Source organism: Pygocentrus nattereri, chromosome 26, assembly GCF_015220715.1.
Source record: "Pygocentrus nattereri isolate fPygNat1 chromosome 26, fPygNat1.pri, whole genome shotgun sequence".
Classification (NCBI taxonomy): Eukaryota; Metazoa; Chordata; class Actinopteri; order Characiformes; family Serrasalmidae; genus Pygocentrus; species Pygocentrus nattereri.
The window spans coordinates 18,272,941-18,291,361 of NC_051236.1; the positions used below are offsets into that span (position 1 = coordinate 18,272,941).

The 18,421-nt window shown below is 37.5% G+C and overlaps 1 protein-coding gene across 4 annotated transcripts in view; it reads left to right on the forward strand.

The window, feature by feature from the left end:
• Window positions 1-18,421, forward strand: part of col7a1 (collagen, type VII, alpha 1) — an 81,683-nt gene that overhangs the window by 36,866 nt on the left and 26,396 nt on the right. For all 4 annotated transcript variants that reach the window (XR_005129718.1, XM_017719712.2, XM_017719704.2 and 1 more), the window contains exons 32-66: window positions 79-123; window positions 242-355; window positions 1,353-1,424; window positions 1,626-1,661; window positions 1,741-1,794; window positions 2,037-2,108; window positions 2,188-2,292; window positions 3,073-3,090; window positions 3,261-3,314; window positions 3,749-3,820; window positions 4,017-4,076; window positions 4,761-4,796; window positions 4,893-4,937; window positions 5,253-5,288; window positions 5,635-5,679; window positions 5,768-5,803; window positions 5,889-5,924; window positions 6,276-6,308; window positions 7,027-7,098; window positions 7,366-7,425; window positions 7,588-7,623; window positions 7,743-7,823; window positions 10,316-10,351; window positions 10,450-10,494; window positions 10,612-10,683; window positions 11,125-11,169; window positions 11,267-11,302; window positions 11,383-11,424; window positions 11,600-11,680; window positions 11,767-11,802; window positions 12,811-12,846; window positions 13,429-13,509; window positions 14,011-14,046; window positions 14,229-14,300; window positions 14,441-14,485. Coding sequence is in view for 3 of the 4 variants with exons in the window: in XM_017719712.2 (XP_017575201.2) it covers window positions 79-123; window positions 242-355; window positions 1,353-1,424; window positions 1,626-1,661; window positions 1,741-1,794; window positions 2,037-2,108; window positions 2,188-2,292; window positions 3,073-3,090; window positions 3,261-3,314; window positions 3,749-3,820; window positions 4,017-4,076; window positions 4,761-4,796; window positions 4,893-4,937; window positions 5,253-5,288; window positions 5,635-5,679; window positions 5,768-5,803; window positions 5,889-5,924; window positions 6,276-6,308; window positions 7,027-7,098; window positions 7,366-7,425; window positions 7,588-7,623; window positions 7,743-7,823; window positions 10,316-10,351; window positions 10,450-10,494; window positions 10,612-10,683; window positions 11,125-11,169; window positions 11,267-11,302; window positions 11,383-11,424; window positions 11,600-11,680; window positions 11,767-11,802; window positions 12,811-12,846; window positions 13,429-13,509; window positions 14,011-14,046; window positions 14,229-14,300; window positions 14,441-14,485 (1,881 nt within the window). In the remaining variant the exon portion in view is untranslated. The remainder of the gene's footprint in view (window positions 1-78; window positions 124-241; window positions 356-1,352; window positions 1,425-1,625; window positions 1,662-1,740; window positions 1,795-2,036; window positions 2,109-2,187; window positions 2,293-3,072; window positions 3,091-3,260; window positions 3,315-3,748; window positions 3,821-4,016; window positions 4,077-4,760; window positions 4,797-4,892; window positions 4,938-5,252; window positions 5,289-5,634; window positions 5,680-5,767; window positions 5,804-5,888; window positions 5,925-6,275; window positions 6,309-7,026; window positions 7,099-7,365; window positions 7,426-7,587; window positions 7,624-7,742; window positions 7,824-10,315; window positions 10,352-10,449; window positions 10,495-10,611; window positions 10,684-11,124; window positions 11,170-11,266; window positions 11,303-11,382; window positions 11,425-11,599; window positions 11,681-11,766; window positions 11,803-12,810; window positions 12,847-13,428; window positions 13,510-14,010; window positions 14,047-14,228; window positions 14,301-14,440; window positions 14,486-18,421) is intronic.

An 18,421-nucleotide genomic window follows, 5' to 3' on the forward strand; every position in this document is an offset into this window, starting at 1 on the left:
AAGAAATATTCTTAATATTTTCAGTATGATATTTTTATATTATATGATAGTGTTGATTAATGCTGGTTTTGGTTTTAGGGGGAAAGAGGCAGAGATGGGGTGTCTGGACGAAAAGGAGAGCCTGTGCGTTAATCATCATTCGTCACTTTCTGTCTGGAAGTTATACAGATAGTTTATTTATATACCACACTATAGTTAGAACCCACATTTTCATAAACGTGTGTGTTTGTGTGTGTGTCAGGGCCGTGATGGCACACCTGGTCGTGAGGGCCCAAGAGGCCCTCAAGGACCCCCTGGTCTGCCAGGAAACAGTGAGGGACCAATATTAGGACAGAAAGGAGAAAAAGGAGAAAGGGTGAGAACGCACACACAGTACATTGATACCTAAGGCAAATTAAATCTGCACGATATTCATCCACCACTTTTTGCTGTTAATCCCCTAAAACTTTTTTAAACCGTTTTTTTCTTGTTATAGCCAGAGAAGGTAACTGCTGCCAGCTCTTGTAACAAGCAGAGGTTAGATAAACCAGTAGAAATAGCAAACAAACCAGGGGACCTATAGTATGTTGAAGTGAATTAAATTTTATAAGGAGTCTAATACATTCATTATAGATTATGCATTGTGCATACACATATACACATATGTACACATACACTTAGAAAAGCTGCCTCTAAATCTAAACATTTTATGAAAGCGCTAACCTTTTGTGACCATCTATTATCAAGGTCTGTGTTGAAATAAGAACACAGACTGCTGTAATAATTTAAAAACCTGAATACTTAAAACATAATTTGGTGTAATGGGTTGACCTGCATATGGTGTGTTTCACCTTAGAAAAAAAATACTCACTGAAACTTATAACAGGCGCTGCAACTTAGAACAGCATTCCAAAAAAGACGCTGTTGAGGCTGTTCTAAACAAAAAGGCAACTTTTTCCTAAATTACTTAATTTCCTATTACTTGTTATAATGATTATTACTCTATATATCTTATTAGTCCCTAAATTATCTTATTACTTGTTTTTACCTTATTTTTCTCTGGCCTATCTTTAACTACTCACTGGCCTTTTTGATACTTGTGCCTGTTTGTACCCATCAAAAGCTCTTGTTGCTTTTACAGTTGTGTTATTTAATGGAATGGTGTAGTGGTTGATCTTTCTGTCACTATAATTAACTGTAAATTCCCCTGAAAAACTAACTTCACAATTTGCCTCAAACCTTTGAAAAAAAATCAATAAAACACAAACAGACATGTAGAGTTACATTTTCCCTACATATTGCTGTGTTAAGCAATCTGTTTAACAATTCCCTACTTTCACTTATCATATTTCCCTCACTTTTCTGTCTTACAGGGTTTTCCAGGTATAGATGGGAGTTCAGGAGTTCCTGGTCGTCCCGGTGCTCCTGGAGCTGCAGGACCTCCGGTAAATAAACTGATAAGGCAGTGGGAATAACTGTGGTTACAATAGTGCAACCAATTAAATATCTGTTATTGTTCCAAACTGTTATGGCAGGCAGTGCAATATATGCAAAGCAACAGTCTGATTATCACCAAGTTATAGCTTCATAACTTCAAGCTTTAAATCATCAGAGGTTTGTAACTGAAGTCTTTTCCTTTATTATAGGGCTCTCAGGGATTACCTGGAGTCAGAGGAGACGTTGTGAGTACTTACCCACACAGATACTCACTCACACAGGAACAACTATATTTCAGTTTTTATATGTATTTCTTTTTTGTAGGGAGAGCCTGGCATTGCAGGATCCACTGGATCAAAAGGAGACAAAGGTGATAGGGTAAGACTTTCCTCTCCTTGTTTTATAGTGCATTCAGATGGTCATGGTGATCTTGTTACAGTGTTCAGAGTTTGTAGTTGATTGCTGTTTGTCAGAAAGTGATTTATTTTCAAACACAATGTACTCATATTTGTTGCTCACAGATGAGCATTACCAATGATGATTCTGTCACTAAATGCCAAGAATAGTTATTTTAATGGTTTGGTTCATTAGAAAAAAAGTTAAACCTGTTTGTTGTTCAGGGTGAGCCTGGATCTTCTATAGGAGGAGGCCTTCCAGGACGTAAAGGAGAACCAGGAATACCTGGAATACAGGCAAGAAACACACAGTGATATAGAGCCAAATTCGTGGCTTGTTCTGAGTTATTGAGTGTACCCATCTGTGTCTGTGTAGGGCACGCCAGGTCGGCCAGGAGCAGACGGGACAAAAGGTACAGCAGGAGCTCCTGGAGTGCCAGGTCTTTCTGGGACACCAGGCACACCTGGCCTGTCAATAAAAGTGAGATATCATCACTCATTCTAGGGTTAGGGTTACAAATGGTCACTAATTGTAACTTGCTGTGTCTTCTTTTCTTAAGTAATCCATTTATCCAAAATGAATATAATAATGCAGAGTAATGACAGCTTAAAAGTTTCTTTACATATTCCTTTGGAGTAACACTTGTTATTTCAACACATATGGTGCTGTTCACAAGGATTTTCTTTCCTGCTTCTATTGTTTTTCTGTAATCTGTGTATTGAGCATTTTTCAAGTGGTCTCTGTAATGGAGTCATCCTTGGTCAATATTGATATTTAGCATGAGCAGTGGTTGCAAATGCTTGTCTAAAATGCATTGTAGAAATGGTTAAATACTTCCACATGGATGACACGTTCCATGCTGATCTGCTGAATATGTGTGCAGTGACTGCGAAAGTGAAGCAAAAAAATGCATTATTAATCACTGTTTCTATAACAATTTCTTTTATAAAATTTTACATTTTGATACTCTATTGTTGGCCTATTTAGTATTTATCTTTTTTTTTGGACAAAAATTTCAGTGGAAAGTGCAGTTTTTGATTTTAGGCCAAAAATGTCCAGTGGCCTAAATTTCAGTGAATCCCTAGAATCACTATCATCACATTATTGTAAGATAAAAAAAATCTCAGGAAAAAACCAAAGGCATTATATTACTCATATACTGAATCAGCCCTTCAAAAGACTTTAGGATCTACAACATTAGTAATTAGTAGATCTTTTTAAAAAGAAGCACAATTAAAACCATTACTCTTTTTTACTCAGGGGGAGAAAGGAGAAAGGGTGAGTCGTAATGAATTCTCTAATTTCACCTATGTTCATAGATTACATTATATAGATTTGTTATACATTATATAGATATACATAATAATAATAATAATAATATATGTTATCCCAAACTGATGTCTTCATTTTTTAATCTTTTTATAATCTTCCCTGCTCCTGATTGACAGGGTCTTCCAGGAGTGGGGAGTGGGGTGGCAGCAAAGGGAAATCAAGGTGAACCTGTAAGTGTCTTCATTTCCTAGTCCCTTTAATTAAGGTAATTCAGAAAACCTAATCTAATGCTATAGGAAGACTACCAAAGAGTACCATGTAGCAAATTATTTTATTTATATATATATATATATATATATATATATATATGTGTGTGTGTGTGTGTGTGTGTGTGTGTGTGTGTGTGTGTGTTTTTGTGTATTATTTTCAGAACATATGTGGCATACTGAGGCACAATTTCTATTTGTGTAGTGATATAAAACTCAGTAGCAGAAGACTCCAGTTCCACATTGATTCGTTTTACTATGTAAAGCATGAAAATGCATTCATTAAAATCTGCAACCAGGGAACAAAATTAAAGCTTCTGAATGTGTCTTTGATAAGATATTCGGTGACATAGAGCTATTATGTAATAAAAATCATGTTTGTGTTTTGGGGTTTGTAGGGGAGTCCAGGACCAGCAGGGCCACAGGGCCCAAGAGGACTGCCTGGACAAAAAGGAGTCAAAGGAGAACCTGTGAGTTTGAAGGTTTTTCTAACCCTTGTTTTTGTTCCACCTCAGCTTGCTTGTTTATGTGTAAATGTGGATGCACCTGTATTTGTTCCTTGAGTTTAAATTTAGTTTCTGTGTGTGTGTGTCACTGCATAGAGAAGCTTGTATGTTTGTCATGTATATTTAACCTGTTAACTGTGCATTTCATTGTGTCTTTCAGGGAGAGAGCACAGAAGGCAGTCCAGGACTCCAAGGGAGACAAGGAGAGCCTGGTGATCGGGTGTGACAGCTTACACATGCACAACACAAGCAACACACATTATCAACACATGCATGAACACATTTATATCCTTTCAGGCACATTATGATAATTTATATATTACTTATTTCTTAATTTACTAACTCACCCACCTCACACAGCCTCACTTATGCACACTGAAAGATAGGAACAGCCACAGTTATGCAAAAATACACTGTAAATTGTTGCTGAGATTTGACAATATTTAACATTGATTTGTTACAGTAAAGAACTACATTCATCATTTTATTGAAATCAACTTCAACTTATTTTCTTGACATTGACAATGAGCTGTACCATACGGTATTGTGGAAAATGACAGAAACTGAAAGTTTAATTCTGACAATTCAGCTTTTCATGTTTTGTACTTTATGCTGGATTTTTTATGGTTAATGCTGGGACGCTAATGTTTTGACAAAAAATGTATTGTTTATTGCTGCCTACTGAATTTCAGTACTTTTACAGTTGTTGTAAAAATACAGGAGAATACAGCTACATCACAGTAGCCTTATGGTCCAGGTAACTGTGGAGTCACAGTACAAGTACAAGTTGTTGTTTTATTGTTATTTACTGTTAATATGGCACAATGTAATTTTTTACAGTGTACATACATTAAATAACCATAAGAACCTTTTGTTACTGTTATCTCTATGTATATTGTTCTAGGGTCCAAGAGGGCCTCCAGGTGAAATCGGAAGCAAGGTTGAAAAGCATGATTTATTTGAAACTACTTTTTTCATAAGAAACTTACAAACTTAAAGGCAAAAAACAAACTGTCATCTCTGTTCTGTTTGCTAGGGTGATCGTGGGCAGCCAGGACAGCCTGGATCACATGGTGACAAAGTGAGTGAATGTTTCTTAATGATTTGTGGATGATATTTCCACTCATCATCAGGCTATCTGAATGAAACTGAATAAGAATCCTGATGATTCATTGTGAGATACCGATGGTGTCAGTGTGCTACATCAGTCTCTTCCTCTTCAGCCAACTGTTACTCTATTACAGTTTCTACTAGTGTTGATTCCTTTTACTGAGTGACATAGAATCTCTTTCCTTTGACAGAGTGGCATACTGAAGATTAAGATTGTTGATAAATGTTTTAGGATCACCTGAACCTTCATGTGCTGTCTCTATGTTGTTGTTTTTTTTGTAATCAGGGTGAGAGAGGCCCACCTGGCCCAGGAGGGGAGAAGGTGAGTCTGACATAACTCTATTGTTTTAAAAAAATACACTTTATAAGCATATAATCAGTGTTGCCATAAAACATTGTATCTCTTAAATGGAAACTTTATAGGAGGAGAAAAAAAAGCATTTTTTTTTTTATAAAAGCATTCTTAATTTGAATGTATGCTAATGTAAAGAGATTTTTTCCAAGTAATTTTGGACCAAAAGGTAGCTTGTGTTTTCAAGCAGGAAAAAAAGGAAAAGAGAATCTACAGTGTTTGGATGTTATAGCATCAAGGTGGTGTGTAATGTTCCTTCACGTATATCACATATTATGAGTATTGAGGGTACTTTCCTTTTTTGTGGTGGTATTAGGGTGACACAGGTAGACTAGGACCCGCTGGACCTCAAGGACTCAGGGTGAGTAGTCTTATAGCTTGTGGCTAATTTGTAAAGGTACATACATGTATTTGCAAGTTGTAAATTTGTTTATATGTATGCTTGCCAGGGTTTACCGGGCACGATTGGACTTCCTGGTGAGAAGGTAAGGAGTGCTTTGTCTTAGTGCAGATGGCACTTCAGAGCTTTTTTCTGCTGTGTATTAATCTTCATCCTGTCTTTGTCATCAGGGAGCTTCAGGTGCTAAAGGGGAACCAGGCGACAGTGTGAGTTAAGGCTTAATTAAGTCAAGTTACATTGCTTGTAAATATAAAATCTGTACTTAAAAGTCTGTACAATATTCTTTATGAAAGTGCAACATCTTAATATCTTTCAAATGCACTGTAAATGATAAAATATGTATATGAACACCGAACTCAACGCTTAACTTACCCTGCCAAGAACAAGTTATTTTAGATTTTTTCTAACGTCTTTTCCAAAGAAAATTTATTATAAACCATAAATGTGGTACCAAAGGAGTTGTAAAAGAAAAATATGTGCATTGATTTTTTTAGTAATAAAGTCTTTCAGCATTATTTCTTCAATGCTGAAGATGTTTGCTTTTGTTTTCATTCCAGGGTCCGGGGGCGGCTGGGAGGAAAGGAGAACAGGTGGGAGGAATAACATGTGCATGCTTGTTTTATTGCTGGATAAATGTGGCTAATTTAGCTCTTGGTTGTCATAAAAACATTCTCTTCTGTGACAATGGAGGGAAAATCTGTCAATCCTGTAATATCTTTTGAATACTAATCATTAAAGCAACAAAAGTTCCAACTGAACTTAAATTGTATGTAGGTAAAATTTTCAGTGACAATAAGAATGATAAAATGAAACTGATCATTTTTAGTGCAAAATATCATTATATATCCATAAATATGTATATAAACCTGAAACTCTTTCGCTCTCCAGTCCATATATACAGTTCATATATAGAAAGCATTCAAAACTGCTCATTTTTATTTTTAAATTTTTTTTTGGTCGTCTTGCAAAAGCCAACACATTTACATATACATCTGCCTGTCCAACCTACAGCAGTTAAGCGCCACCCATTCCCCCTGAAGCTATAAGGAGTGTTTCAGTCTAGACTGCTTTTGAATAAGGCACAATATGACGAGGCAGCCACAGACGACAGAGGTCATTTAGATATGTCAGTGTTAAAGACACAGTAATAAAAACTTAATTATGCTTTTGGAACATAAAACCACAAAAATGTCATTAGTTGTCTGAAGGGAGAAAATGAAATACAAGTAAACCTTTTTTTTACCTTGTGTTCTTATTGTTAATCCTATCCCAGCCATTTCTGACTGTCTTTTCCTCTTATTGTTTCAGGGTCAGAAAGGTGATCCAGGTTCTGAGGGTCCCACAGGTGAAAAGGGACAGCCAGGACAGAAAGGGGAAAGGGTGAGTTTTGTCGTTTTAGATTTTTGTGGCTCAGAAAAGAAACTGTACAGTGGTGTTTGTTGTTTTAACCTACCAGCAGATTCAGTATGACGAAACAATAGGCCAGATTTTGGTAGTATATTCCCTGATGGATTATTCAGGATTGTTAAGGTCCAGGAAAACCTTAAATGGACAGCTGCCTTCAAATATGATTAAAATCCAAATAGTTGTGCTCCGCTACTTAAATCAGAAAAAGTGTTTTACTAATATTGCTACTTTATCTTTCAGGGTCTACCTGGAGCAGGAACAGCAGGACAGCCTGGACCTAAAGGAGAGCAGGGTGATCGGGTTAGTATATTTTGAACATCAGGTCACATAAAATAGACAAATATTGGGTAATTGAGGTTCCACCTCATAAAAAGGTTGAAACGTATATTTGCTGTTCACAGTGGCTCACATTTCACCTTTTATATTAAGTACCTCTGCAATATTGATTGAATTTACTGACAGGGTGTTCCTGGCATACCTGGAAGACTAGGCCCAAAGGTATGTGCACCCTTTAATATCTTTAGCAGCTTTTTTGGCAGCTCTGCAGAGATATTACACCAGTAACATTGGACCAGATCATATTTAACAAGTTGCTGTTTTACCATATGATATTGCAGGGAAGCCAGGGTGAAGCAGGAGAGAGAGGAGAGCCAGGCAGTTCTGGTCCTCAAGGACCAATTGGACCCAGAGGGAAAGATGTGAGACCAACTGCCATTCTCTGAGAACTCCCATTGTCTTTGTACTTGACAAAGGTCTTAAGATTTGTATTGGGATTCTGTAAGATCTTATTTCAAGCATTTAGTATTACACTGCTGGTCATAATATATCATATTGATATCATGATAACTGTGGAGAGAATATCGGCATCTTATCTCAAAATGTCTGACCATAACTGTTAAAAAGCTTGGGACACTTTATGATGGGGTGACTGTTTGAGGCACATTATATCATAGCAACTAACTCATAAGTTCATAAGTAACAGCTATTAACATTTTTCTCTGTTGTTTCCCTGCATTCATTCTCTTCCATAGAGATATGAAGGTAATTAATGTGCTCCTTTGCATGCACCTCTTAATACCTTGATGCACTTTCTCATACTCATCATGCACTAACACTTTTTCACAGAATCATCTCTTAGCACCCCTGTGTTGTGCCACGTGATCTCAAGGGATTTATAATGAAGCTAAATATGCTTATTTTTTGTGGTATACAAAATATGTGTACAAACTAACAGAAATACTCATTGTCATTGGCCATTTTTATCAAGTACACCTACCATAGAAGTGCACAAATTTTAAAGCCACCACTGCCTTGCGCCAACAGTGGAAAAGGACCAGTGTTGGTATAGATACTGGACTGGACACACACCAGAAACAGGGTTAGTAGAGCTCAGAAACATTTATTACAGACTCAAAATAGAGTTTAGCTTGAATAGGCCAAAGCTTGAAAACAGTGCATAAAGAAAAACTACACCTGACTTGAGGCAGTAAGGAAAAAAGAATACGGCTCTATGTTCAAGCTTTTTGGTGCATAGATGGACCCGTGTCAGTCCCGTGAGGAAGAGCTCAGAGTGCGGAGGGTGAGTAGGGTCAGCTGGAATCTACTCATGGGTCTGAGTCTGTCGTAGAGCCTGGTGAGAGAGAGAGGTAAAAGTAGAAAAGGAGCAGATAGGAGCAGTCTTTTGTTTGGGAGATCTTCTCTGCGGCTGCTGCCTATGTGGCCCTTTTTGTCCCTCTCCTTTTTGGAACTGCAGCTGTGCTCCTCAATGGCCATCAGCCATGTAACATCAGTCAGCCCCTCCCTTCTTCTGCACATGCTGCAGTCCACAACAAAGGTGCTGATAATTGTTTTGGTCCAGCTTTTCAGCATCTGGTGAGCGCTTTGGAGTGCTATCGTGGCTCTGCTATCAATTTCTGCAGGCCTTGCATCTGCCATCAATACATTCGAAAAAAGGAATCCATTACAAAGTATTCATTCTTTCATTTCAAACATGTAATGGGATTACTTTATTTGTTACTTCTTGGCAAAAGTAATCTTAATACTCATTACTTCTGTGTTTCTCTCTGAAACCTAAACTGACTGAAAAGTACAAAGGAAAACCCTGAAGTCCTTTCAGTACTTTATTTCAGAAAGAAACATTACTGTCACTGCTGTGAACATGTTATGCTTGATTAAAATTATGAATGGCTCATGCTTTTTGAAAAATTCTGTAGAAATAGCTGTCTCTAAATAAAATCTTTAAGAATAAAATGTAAATCTGAAAACAGAACTTGTTAATGAATGAAAATGTGTTTGATCTTCTTAGGTTACTTTGCTCTCTTTACAGCACAGAGAATTTTGTATATCAGTACTTTCATATTAGCATGATTATATACTTCAACAGGTTGCTTGTCAAATGTGTAGAGGTTTCTGCATGCGCCTTGTGCTGGTCACACCAGTGCAGTGCTGATCCAGGAGGAACGGATCCTAGATTAGCACTCCTACTCTTAGCACTCCTAAGCTTTGTGAATACGGGCTCAGATTTTATTTGTGTGGTCGATCATTCTCAGCACAGAAGTGACGTTGACATGGTCGTGGCATGTTAGTGTGTATTTCACTGGTCTGAGTGTATCAGAAACAGTGGTGTTCCTTTGCAGTTGCTGTCCCCTTTATTACACGCAGCTAACTTGTTGGTACACTTTTTAGGTTAACAGTTTGAGGCTGTAGCTCATCCTTTTCCAGGCACAGCTTGTCCCGGTCATCCTCTAGGCCGTCATCCGTGGTCAGTTTCTGACCAGTCATCAGTGGTCAGTTTTTGGTTGGTACACTGTTCTCAGCCTAGCTGTGACACTGAGGTGTTTAAAGTGTTTAAAAACTCCAGAAGCACTGCTCTGTCTGATGCACTTGTACCAGCATCATGCCCTACCATGCCACTAAGTTGTTGGTATCACTGCTGTACTGAGAATGGTCCACCACCTAAATAATGTCTGGCCAGTGATGGTCCTATGGTGGTCTTCCTCCAGTGATTGAATGGGGTAGAAGGGGCTAATATTACAGCATCAGATGGGTGTAACCATATGGTCTGTAACCATAAAACTGCTATATAATAAGTGTTTCCAATGAGTATGTAATGTTTTTATTTAACTTTCAATATTAAGAAAACATGACATTAATCAAGGCATTCAATCAAGTGTAATGCTATTTTCATTAGGGGCTGAAAGGTGATAAAGGAGAAGATGGCCTTCCAGTGAGTTTTAAATTTTCAGTTTTGGTTGTGTGTTTGTATGTATGTATTTATGTGTGTATGTATGTAAATGTATTCATTTTCTTTTATGTGCTTTTCAGGGTGAGCCTGGATTGCCTGGTAAAGCAGGAGAACGAGGACTGAGGGTGAGTAGCAGGAGACCCTCATCATATGCAACTCTATTCTCATTTTAGTCTACCATCCTAATGCCATTTGCTCCATATGGTCAGGTGCATCTTAAACTTTGATCCTTATCATTTTAGGGTCTTTCAGGACAGCCAGGTCAACCGGGTGCAAAGGGAGATTTGGGTGACCCTGGAGAGCACGGACGAAATGTAAGTGATCATCACACAGATGCATCAGACATTATCCACACTGAAATTATTTCTAACGTTTTCTCTAGCATGATTTCTGTGTGTGTGTGTGTGTGTGTGTGTGTGTGTGTGTGTCTGTAGCATGTTACAAGTGGTAGCCACTGACTGCGGCTAGAAAAGCATGTTATAAATTTCAGCACTGATTCATATGTGTTGGCATTATTCGTGCATGTACTCGGCTGCTATTCTAACATGTTTTGGCAAACTTATATGGCATAATGGCTTCCACCAAGAAACACCACTTGCCCATGAAAAATGTAGGCACTCTGACAGTCATCAATTAAAAGTTCTGGTACCGTGCCCAATTTAAACTGCAGAACTGCATAAAACACATGAATGATTAATGTTGTGTTCAGTGTTGCATGCATTGGTAGTTTGTGAACAGTGCTGTGTTCTACACAGGGAGCTCCAGGACCTACAGGACCACGAGGGCCAAAGGGAGATCAGGTGTGAAATCAGTCATTCATGCGCTGTTATTTATTGGTGCACTTACACAACCTGCATTGACAGGCAAATAATATGCTCTGTTATATTTTCACTGTAGGGGATTCAAGGTCCCCCTGGGCCCCCTGGAGATGTAGTAAGTCTGCATTTACTTTAGCACTGTTATCTTGCCTTCTTTTTCTCTGTTTTTGTTAATACTTTGCCTTTGTATTTTAGGCAGATGGGCAGACAGTACTGAAAGGAGACAGAGGAGAGAAGGCACAGTACAAAATTCATATATGCATACACAAACATGTCCATGTGCCCTGCAACCACCCCCCGCCCCCAACCTGTATATTTCATTCTGCCCTTAAACATTTGTTATTGTGTTTTCTCCTGCCAATATATCAGCAACTTTTAATACATAATAATTTGCTGCTGGTATGCTAATTAGGGAGAAGCTGGTGACCCTGGGGAACATGGTAGTAAAGGTCAGCAAGGTGAAATAGGACCTTCAGGCCCTTCAGGAGTACGGGTAAGGACTGCAGTGCATTCACTCTGTAGAAACGTTTCTGAATTTGTTGCTTATTTTTGTGCTAACTATTTCTTTTTTCATTTCAGGGACCTGAGGGTCAACGTGGACCTGCTGGAGCCAGAGTAAGAAAAACAATGAATGATATTCTGTTTAATAGTCTGTCTGTCTTTTTGTCTCTTTCTCAGTTTTGTTCATAGTCTGCTGAAGGATAGGACAGTTTCTGGTTTTAATGATATATTGTAGTATAAACCCCCATAATAATAATAATAATAATAATAATAATGTTTCACTTTTTAACTATTCCTAAAAATAATTTGTGCACAATTACTGTCTGTCAGGGTGAAAGTAAATAGCCTCCTGCTACAGTCTCCCTGCAAAGTGCACTCACTCGTAACACTGGTTTTCATATTTATAAGCTGAGCCATAAACAGTAGAAGTGCTGGTGATAATTTTGTATTCTTTGTTTTTTGGTGTTCTAAAGACTAAAATACAATATAAGCCAATATCATGCACTGGTGAAATTATTTACTTGTGAAATTATTTACTTGTGTATTAGTGCTTTTTAAACACATTCCCCACAATTATGCTAAAAAAAAAAGAAGATACTTTTGGTCACAGATATCATGATAAAAAAATGTAATACCGTCCCATGTATAGTCTGCTTCTTGTGTCAGACTTTCTTCATGTCTTCAACATCCAAATGATGAGCTTAACTCTACCATACTGTATAGTAGGGGTGAGTAATATGACAGTATTTATTGTTTCATGATAAATTATGTCACATTTTATCACAATACTTTTCTGAACATGTTATGGATATGGTCAGTTCTTAAAACTGATTAACTGCATGTTTCATTCAAAAGGAGCATAATTAAACCTCTTTAATTGGATTGAGTGCAGATCAGTATGTGAAATGTTGAATAAAGTCATTTTATTCATAGCTTTTTGATTTTGTGTTGACAGTGTTTTTTAAATGTCTCTACTGGTTCTTTTTTCTCTCTTTCATCTTATCTAAATATTGTATATCTGTTGTGTATTGTGAAAATGTCTTGACATATTGTGATGTATGTATAACATATGACCCACACCTAGCCTACAAATCATGAGTCACATCTATTGCTTCTCTGCAGGGTGATCCAGGGGAAAGAGGCAGCCCAGGAGAGAAGGTACAGTCTCACAGAATGTCATTGTCCAGTTTTAGACAACAGTTAATGTGATTGGGTCCAAAGTTGCTGTATAATTGTTCAGTCAGTCTGTCCTTAATTACACCATATTTAGTCTGTAAATAATTTATAGACAACACTGCATCTTACCTTTATCAGCAGTGGGAAATCTTCCAAAAGTCCTTTATTTGCATTAATGTGTATGTCAGTCTGGCTGGTTATATAACTGCACAGTTTAGCAGTTATTCTGTTATAACATACTTGATTTTTAAGTTTTACATGCAACAGTATATCTAATATCAAGACTTTCTTATGGTTTGTGTAATGTTTTGTAATGTTTTGTGTAGACTGTCCAATTGACACATAATTATTGGTATTAATCAGTGTATATGTGTACTGTTTCACCAAGGTTATCGTCTTGTTTACACCGACATAGTTATTCATTCTAATCATCCACAGCATCTGTGGTTATTGATTTTGTGTGTGTCTTTGTCTGTGTGTGTCTGTGTGTGTCTGTGTGTGTGTGTGTGTGTGTGTGTGTGTGTGTGTGTGTGTGTGTGTGTGTGTGTGTGTGTGCGCTCTCAGGGGGAGAGAGGAGCTGCGGGATTGGATGGACGGCCTGGTCAGGATGGAAAGCCTGGACCACCTGGATCTGCTGGTTTGAGGGTCAGAACACATGCTCTCTAAATGCAAATCTCACTGTGGGAACTTAAAGGACTACTGGGCGTATATATGCATTTAGTTGATGTTGATTTTCAGTTTACTGAGATAATCTGAGAAATGCATATTAATGAATTTTAAAAGTGTAAAATATTTTTTTTTCTTATGGATAAAATCAAAACAATGGATTATAGGACACAGTCATAGCATAATGCATTGTTCTAGAGATGAAAACTTATTGTGTATAATAGGATAATCTATATGAATTTGTGATAAGGAAAGCAGAGAAGAGAAAATAGGTCATTCATAATGTGATTTGGAAACCTAGCAAATATGTTGGGCTTTCAGCACTTTGAAAATATAGTGAAAAATATAGATAAATTAAATTGCTCAATGGTTAATTAATGAGTCTTTCTGATGAAGGTTCAGAAAGCTCTGATTGTGACTTTAATGTGAGTTTCAGATAATTCCATTTCTGCGGTGACCATGATGTCTAATGTTTTTCAGGGTGACTCTGGTAAACCAGGAGAACCTGGCAGAGATGTGAGTAAATGCTGATTCTCTCCATCTGTCTTTTTTAAAACATGGTTTTAATCTTCATCCACTAGAGGGGGATTACTCCTTTCTTATCTCTCACAGATGAGGCACAAAGTGAAAATCTTCAATGGCCTATGAAGGCATGTTTTGTGACAAGCATAGCAATATGCATTTTGCTACTTTCTCAGGGTCTACCAGGACTCAGAGGACCTCAGGGGCCCCCAGGGCCTGTAGGACCTCCAGGATCTACTGGCACACCTGTAAGACATATTAAATGTATATACTAAACAGACAAACATGAACCATAAGTGCATGCAGTGTAACAACAGCACAGAAATGCTATGTAGATATGTGTACAGTGAGATGATGAAACAGACTTTTTTCTGTTTGTTTTTACTAGGGTAAACCTGGAGAGGATGGAAAACCTGGCCTTCCAGGAAAAGTTGTAAGTCTCAAAACTCCTAATCATGCTCTTGCTTTCCATCTTTGAAGACATTCTGAGAAATTTAAAAAGCAAGCCAACTGAAGGGATACTAATTTCAGTGGAGGTAGTTTACACCAACCACAGAGAATGCTGCTTTGTGCCTTGTTACGACTTTGAGGTCATTTTAAATCCCTTGAGTGTTTTTCTTGAATTACTCATTTGCAAATGAATAATAATTTTTTTTTTCTCACTAAAGGTTACATTTCTCTTATTTCCATTGTAAGATTAAGGTGATAACAGACTTGATTTGTTAGCCTTTTTTGAAGACTTCCAATAATTATTCAAGACACTGTTTTAAAATTCTAGTTTTACCAACAGTATAAAATAGTGTACCATTTTTAAAGCAAATATAAATGCTTACAGAAGCATTAGACCTTAAAGAACCATCCTGAATGCTTAAATGATTCTTTGTAGTTTACAGAATGGTGCTTTTTATGTGTGCTGTTCTGGTAATACTACAGATATTGATGGTCAACGTATTTAAGCAATAGAACGGCTCCTACAGCTGTCAAAGTCGTTGATTAGCAACGGCCTCTCAGTGGAGTAATCCATTGTTTGTGAAATACCCATGCTGTTACGGCAAAATAAGAGCACGGTTATAATATATTATTATTGCTTTTTTTTAAATAGTCCACACACAATAATATAACATAATAAAATAATACATTTGAGCTTAGTCTTTCCCTATATTGTGGCATTGGCTGAAGAAGAAGAAGCACAGGGGAGGCTATGATTCTGCTCTTTATTAAACACCAGCAGAAAGGCACATACAGAGCACTGAAACAGTGGGGGAGGTCACCAATAATCAAATGCTTCATCCTGACGTGACCAACCCAAGAACACAAAACCCACGTTAGACCACTCCACAACCCAGAATAAAAAATACACATGCACATAGCATAAACTAATGATGTATGTTAGATGTTTGTTCATGTGTTGTTGTGATTACTTCATAAGCTCTTGCAACCTATATGGCTTTCTCAGACAGCAGTAGCTACAGTTGGTAGATCTCCCTGCAGGTATGATTTATCCCCCCCTGAAGTGGAGCTCCATATAAAATGTGTCGAGCTGCACCATGGAAATGTCATCATGCTGTTCTCATTCCAGCTAAGTGAACACACCCCAGGCTGGCTCACTTAACGAGACAATTAAGCATTACATAATAAGGCATTTCAACCATCTTGCTGATTATAAATCAGCCCAAAGTGATGATCATAAATCAGCACTTTGCACCATAATGACTTATCTGTGTGAGATAATTCAGCCTAATAAACCGTGTGCAGCAGAAATGGGAGCTGAGCTCCGCTCAGTCATGTAGAAATGCTCCAGTAACCCAACAGAGAGATTACAATGTACATGGTGAGACTGCTCCCAGTCTGTCCTCCATTTTGAAATGACTTATTGATGACATTACTGAAACTACTTTAGCAACGATAAGAGCTATTGTATTTATGTTTTTATAAGGCTGCTGGTGGATGAGAGAACAGGCTACAAATGCACTTACAAACACAGAGTTATCATACAAATGCCAAAATACTGATTGTGTAAGCAAAAAAGTGTTTGTCAGAACTGGTACATTAAAAGCCAGTCAAGAACAGTTAACACCTTTGATGAAAAATTAACAGAGGGAACTGCGGAAAATGAATAATGGAAGGACACTTAAAAATGTAATGCAGTGATTTGAGGTAACATGTTTTCTTTTATTAAGTACAGTGTAAAAATTGGTTTGTCCTTTCAACCTAAAAAAAAAAATGTCATGCAGTGAATGGAAATTTTTGTTTAAATGAACAAAAGCAATATTAGACATCACTTAAAATCTCAGAAACATTCCAAAGCACCTTCTGCACTTTTCTGCATTTTACAGTGTACTGTTCTTTCACCAAGAACAGCTTAAAACTTACTGAGCTTCTCATCAGAGAGATACACCAGATATTTTCCTTTAAGTAAGGTCAGTTCAGGTTGGTTTTATTTACATATTGCTTTGTATGACAGACTTTACCACATAGCAGCTGTATAGAAGTCTGGGTCCAGACCCCCAGTGAACAAGCCAAGGGCAGTAGTAGCAGGACAAACTGTAAGAGCATGAAGAAGAAACACTGAGGAGAAAGAACAGAGAATCAGTTAAATTCAGGCTCTTCTAGCCTGAAATAGTATAACAGTACAGTTATGGCACAGGTTTATATGTGACATTAACAAAGCCAAACAGATTACTTGGATCAACCATCAATGTGACAAGCCAGTGCATACTGCTAAAGGTCTTTCACAAAATGTGTTTTTATGAAAAAATGTTGGTTGCAAATCACCAGTGAAATGGCGGCTCTTTTATAGTTACTGCACATCCCTCCTTTGTTCACAAATATGTAAATTATTTTGATTGAGCGCAGGACGAGGCAAGCTTGTGAGCACAGCTTTTTTGATTTTCCAATTTTCTCCATTATTTGAGTTTTTTTTTATACAGCAACATACATGTCTCTGCTACATTGAAAACATAATGTTTGTTTGCATTTGTGAATTCAACCAAAAGTGTTGAGCTGATACAAACACAATTCATTCAATACAGTTTTACATATAGTACCTTTGATACATTAAATTTGTAATATAGCTCAAAATTCTTTAAAAACAGGCAGGTAAATAAAAAAATCTGCATAAAGTATATGCATCAAAATACATGTAACTAAGGTAAAGACAGGAGAGAGGGGTTGATTTTTTTCCTATTATGAGTTCCAGGTTTGTGCTCTGGTTGACTAGTAAATCATTACCTCCTACTGCAGTGTCTGAACGATACCCCCCACGTATTTGTCATGCCCATCCAAAATGATAGTCTTGGTGCTGCTGATTGTAACGTAATGTTAAAACTAACCCTGCTGTATAACCCTTAATAATGCTTTTTGCATACATATTGTTCAGTAGCTACAGGGACTTTAATGCTAAGTAATGAAGTTATTCTTAGGTGATAGAAGTGTGTGATAATACTTTGGGCCTGCCTTGGCTTGTCAAGGGCTTAAATGCTGTATTTGAGCCTGCCTAGCTTTTTCTGTGAGTTATGTACATGCTTCAAAAATGGTGCAATAACAGGCACCAAAATAGTAATTAAAGTAGGGGTGAATTATACACACAATTAAAAAAAAACACTTTTGATAAAAAAGCTAGTCTCTTGGTACTAAAACAGTCTGCAGTGTGACACTCAAGAAACATTTGTCTGAAATGTCAAAATACACAGATAATGTTGCTATGGAAATATGAAAAGACAACCTAGCATTGTTTTACTTGAACTCAAGATTGTGATTTCTTCATGAAACACTTCATGCAAAAAAGAGAAAGATCGCTGCAGATATCTGCTTACACATAACAAAATTTATGAAACAGCACCCCATGTTAGGACCTCATGCAGCAGTTGGTGGTCATGAGGCTAATTTCAAGCCATGAAATAAGAGGAATGTGATCATTTATGAGGCCTGCACCTCAGGATATTTCATCACAGTTTAAAGCTGAATGCAGGTGGCACCAAAGTGGTTAAGCCGGTTTAGAAGGCAGGAATGCTACAGTATCTTGCACTGACATCATATTAGATAATAGGAAGATGCTTACAACACAAGAGACTGTCAGTTATGTTTAGAGCATTTAGTACTTACCACGTGGTGCATAGTGCAGGCACAGTGTCTCTGGCAGGCCTGGCTCTAGTAACATAACTAAAACTATAACGGAAGAGCCAGAAGGCAAAACAGGCATGAGGTCACCATGAGACATCAGCACACATACTTTCCAATGTCAACAGACTTGAGGGAGCATGTAAGAGTGACCTCTCAGTTCACTTTAAATCTCTACATCCATGAACCCTCAGATAAAAGTACATTTTCAGCCTAGGCTTACAGGTTGCGATTGGGTTCTAGATACTGA